The 5,000-nt window shown below is 25.0% G+C and overlaps 1 protein-coding gene across 1 annotated transcript in view; it reads left to right on the top strand.

Annotated features, from left to right (window-relative positions):
• The window catches only part of LOC117170298 (breast cancer anti-estrogen resistance protein 1), a 41,812-nt gene that overhangs the window by 31,630 nt on the left and 5,182 nt on the right, over nucleotides 1-5,000 (top strand). Inside the window, exon 7 of the mRNA XM_033356971.1 lies at nucleotides 631-923. Within this exon, the coding sequence (XP_033212862.1) occupies nucleotides 631-923 (293 nt within the window). The remainder of the gene's footprint in view (nucleotides 1-630; nucleotides 924-5,000) is intronic.

The raw sequence follows: 5,000 nt of genomic DNA, 5'->3' as shown, positions 1-5,000 counted from the left end.
GCTCCAAGGAGATTATGTTGAAAAATAAAAAAAAATTTACCCAAAAAAAATTGTTTTTATACTTCATTCTAAGGACTTATTGAACTACCCTCGTACATAAAGATTGGATTTAAATTGTTATTTCCTCTCAGATTATGTAATTAAATATTAGCTACTACTTTCGTAATGAAAGTTTGAAAAATCTTTCCTAATTGTCTCATAAAAATGATAAAATTTATATAATTCTAAAAAAAAACTGCTCATAATTCTTTTCTTGTAAATAATTTGAAAATGTATGTCACTAAAAAAATATCAAAAAAGAATTCTTGTGTTACGTCAAAATATTGTTTAATGTATTTCTGTATCGCGCTTCATCCTAAAAATCTATTCTTATTTGCAAAACGTCTATTCAGTTTTTTAAAGTAATACAAAATATATGTTACGTAATTGCAGTTAGGGCGGTGGAAAGGTAAAAGGGTTTAAAATAACGTTACGTAATATGTGAACAAGAATATAAGTCTTCAGAAAATTTTAGGAAATAAATTGTTATTAGAAACTTGAGTAAATGATAAAAATGAGTAGAAAAGTGAGCGCGCGCACATAATAGTCTAGTATTAATAAAATGGGGCTACATTGAATGTTTGTTTCTAGGAAGCCTGGGAAATGCGGGAAAAGCGCCGGACAAGGGTCTGGCGATGAAGTTGAGGCCTCTGGTGAAAGCATTACGAGATTCCGACAAGCTTATTCAAGAAGCGGCTGGTGAATTAGATACGATCGAGTGGGACGCAGGTCAGCTGTGTCGGGGAGGCGACGATACACCGACGCCAACAAATTGCACGACGCCCTCGCTTCTTGTGCCGGTACAGCCGGATCCACTCGATCAGCTGATTGCGTGCGCCAGGTCTTTGACCGAGGATGTTCGCCAAGTTGCTAGTTTTATTCAGGTATGGGATTAAAATTCGCCAAAACTTTTTCTCTTCAAGATTTCAAATTAAAATATTGTTTAGTTGAAATAATATCAACTATTATATTTTTCCTTGAGAATTCCTCTATTTTGTTTGAAAATATATGTATTTGTTAAAAATTTAACTATTTTTGTAGAAAATTCAACTAGTTGGTTGAAAAGTAAGTCATATTTCTTAAAAATTAAATTCTTTTGTTGAAAATGTGTCTTTTCTGATTGAAAACTTAACTACTGGGTTGAAAGTTAAACTATTTTGTTTCAAATTCGTTTTTTTTTCTGGTTAGAAAATTCAAATATTTTGTTAGACAATGGAACTTTTAGGTTGAAAATTAACTTCTTGGTTGGAAATTTAACTTTTTTATTGGAAATTCGTCGTTTTGGCAGCTCAAATTCGCCAAAACTTTTTCTTTTCAAGATTATCATCTTTATAGTATTTGTGAATTTTATTATTTGACTGAAAAATTTAATAATTTTAATAAAAATGTACTTTTTGTTTAACATTCGGATTCTTGTGTTGACAAGTCAATTAAAATCTTTTTAGATGGAAATTCAACTCTTTTTTTTTTAATTTGTCTTTTTGATTTAACAGTTTATCTGTTTTACTACAAATGTTGCAGCTTTCTTGGATAAAAATGCAATTATTTAGTAGAAAATTTGTCTGTTTGGCTTGGAAATTCAACTATTTGGTTAAAATTGAACTTTTTGTTATAATTTCTTGGTTTTTGTTTGCAGAAAATTGAACTATTTTGTTGATTTTTTTGTTTAAAATAAAGTTTTTTACTGAAAATTTAACGGTTTTATTTTCTGTTTGAATATTGATCTTTCTTTGTTAAAAATTCGTCCATTTTGCTGAAAATGAACTTTATTGTTGAAAATTTATATTTTTGGTTCGAAAGTTTAACCGTTTTTTTTTTGTTAAATTCTTTTTTTCGGTTTAAAAATTAAAGTATATTGGTTAAATATTCAACTATTTCAATGAAAATTGATCTGTTTCGAGTCAAAATTAAACTTTTTGATTGAAAATTATTTGTTTACTTAAAAATTAATATTTTCAGGTTAAATACTCAATTGTCGTCTAGAAAATTCGTGTCTTTGGATTAAATATTAAACTTTTTGGGTTGAAAATACAACTATTCAGTTGCAAATTAATTTTTTTATTGATAATAGATTTTATGCTTTCACGATGATTCATTTTGATAAAAAGAGATATTTCGGGTTTCACTCGTGTAAAAAACTACTACGAATTGTTTGCCGACGTTTCGTGAACATTGCAGTTCACATCTTCAGGGCCCTGAAGATGTGAATTTTTTTATTATTTTTCATAATATAGCGTTAAAAATTCAATTAGTTTTGTAGGAAATTGGTTTTTTCTGGTGAAGCATTGAACTTTAATGGTTGAAAATTTGTTTTTTGGAGTTAAACATTTAACGGTTGGATTATAAATTAACTCTTTCATTGAAAGTTTAATTATTTAGTCAAAAAGTAATATTTTTTGGGTGAAAAGTCATTTTTTTTGGTTGAAAATTATAATTTTTCGTTGAAAATTTATCTTTGCGAATTTCAAAGCACATAATTATAGTTTTTGTCGCATATTTTCATTATTTGTTTGAACATTCAATTATTTTGTTAAAAGAGTTGAGCATTGAATATGTTTATTGAATTTTCCAACATTTTTTTGTTGCTGTTTTTTTCATTAAAAGTTTATCTGTTCTACTAGAAATATTGCAGCTTTTTCGGATAAAAGTGCGATTATTTTGTAGAAAATTCGTCTTTTTCGCTTGGAAATTCAACTATTTGGTTAAAAATGAACTTTATTGTTGAAAATTTATATTTTCGGTTCGAAAGTTTAACTGTTTTTTTTTTAATTTGTTTCTACGGTTTACTCATTAAAGTATATTGGTTAAAAATGCAACTATTTCGATGAAAATTAATTTTTTGGGTCAAAATTAAACTATTTGGTTGAAAATTAATTTTCTTGTTAAAATTCTTTTTTTTTTTGGTGAAGCATTGAATTTTGGTGGTTGACAATTTAACAATTTTGTTGAAAAGTAATACTTTGTGGTTGAAAATTCTGATGTTTTTTGAAAATTTAATTTTTTGTATTTGAAAAGAGGACTGAAATCTTTTCTGGATGAAAGTTCAACTATTAAAAAAAAAAAATGTTTAATTAAAAATTTATCAGTTTTAAGAGAAATTTCATCTTTCTTAGATAAAAATGCAAAGGTTTGGTTTAAAATAAAACTATTTTGTTAAAAAGTCATACTTTTTTGTTGAAAATTTACTTTTTGTTTAAAATTTTTATTTTGATGTTGTAAAATGGATTCAAATCTTTTCTGGATGATAGTTCGACTTAAAAAGAATTGTCGTAGAAACTTATTTCTTGTTTAAAAATTCATATTTTGATCGTGAAAAGTGAACTAAAATATTGTTTAACAGAAAATTCAACTATTTATTAATAATTTATCTTTCTGATTTAAGAATTCATCTGTTTTAGTAGAAATTTTTGTACAAAATTCATTTTTTTGGGGCTTAATCTTTCAATTATATTGGTTTAAAGATCTATTATTTCTTTGAAAACTTATCTTTTTCGGTCAAAACTAAACTATTTGGTTGAAAATTAATTTTTGTTTGTTAATTATTAATATTTTCAGGTTGAAAATTTAATTGTTTTTTTCCTTTTCAACTTTTTCGGTTGAAAATGTAACTATTCGGTTACAAATAAACTTTTTTGTTCATTATTCATAATTTCGAGTAAAATTCAACTATTTTTGTAAAAAATTTTTTTTTTTTTTGTGAAGTATTAAGCCATAATTCCATAGGGGTTGAACATTCAACTGATTTAAAAATTCACCTATTTTAGTAGACTTTTCATTCTTTTGGACAAAAATGCAACTTTTGGGTGGAAAATTTTTAAAATCTGGTTAAAAAGTCGTACATTTTGGTTAAAAATTGGACTATTTAGCAGAAAATAAACTTATTCTTGACAATTATTATTTTGGTGTTGGAAAGTGAACTGCAATCTTCTTTGGACGAAAATTTAACTGCTTTTTTAAAGACTTTTTTTTTAAATTTATCTATTTTAGAAGAAATTACATCTTTCTTGGATGAAAATGCAACTGTTTGGTTGATAATTAAACTATTTGGTCAAAAAGTCATACTTTTTTGTTGAAAATTTACTTTTTGTTTAAAATTTATATTTTTATGTTGAAAAAAGGACTCAAATTTTTTCTGGATGAAATTTCGGCTTTAAAAGAATTGTCGTTTTTTATTTAAAATTCATCTGTTTTAGTATAAATTTCATCTTTCTTCTATAAAAATGCAACTATTTTGTTCAAAATTAATCATTTTTGGTGGAAAAAATTCAATTTTTTTCGTAAAAACTTATTTTTTGTTTAAAAATTCATATTTTGATCCTGAAGTCAACTGAAATGTTTTTGATATAAAAATTCATCTGTTTTAGTAGAAATTACTTTTTTTTTTATTGGAAATTTAACTTTTTAGTTAAAAATTCTTCTTAGAAAATTCGTCTTTTTGGATTTGAAATTCAACTATTTTGTTAAATTTTTTTCTACAGAAAATTGAACTATTTTGTTGGAAAAGCACATTCTAGTTTCGAAAGTTCAATTTTTTATGATAAAATTCGTTTTTTCGGGTTAATCATTAAAGTATATTGGTTAAATATTCAATTAATTCGTTTAAAACTTTTTTTTTTCGTCAAACCTAAACTAATTGGTTGAAAATTAATTTTTTGTTAAAAATTAACATTTTCAGGTTGAAAATTAAATTATTTTTTTAGAAAATTCGTGCCTTTGAACTGAAAATTAAACTTTTTCGGTTAAAAATACAATTATTCAGTTGCAAATTCACTTTTTTGTTGATTATTCATAATATAGTGTTAAAAATTCAATTTATTTAATCAAAAAGTAATATTTTTAGCTGAAAAGTCATCTTTCTAGTTTGAAAATTTAATTATTTTGTTAAAAGTTTATCTTTTGTGGTCTCTTTTTATTGAAAATTCTACTGTTTTGGTAGAAAATTTGGGTTGAAAATTTACATT

The sequence above is a fragment of the Belonocnema kinseyi genome, chromosome 3, assembly GCF_010883055.1.
Source record: "Belonocnema kinseyi isolate 2016_QV_RU_SX_M_011 chromosome 3, B_treatae_v1, whole genome shotgun sequence".
In the NCBI taxonomy this organism is placed as follows: Eukaryota; Metazoa; Arthropoda; class Insecta; order Hymenoptera; family Cynipidae; genus Belonocnema; species Belonocnema kinseyi.
The sequence above is the reverse complement of the archived record's forward strand: the minus strand, read 5'-3'. Positions and strand labels throughout refer to the sequence as shown.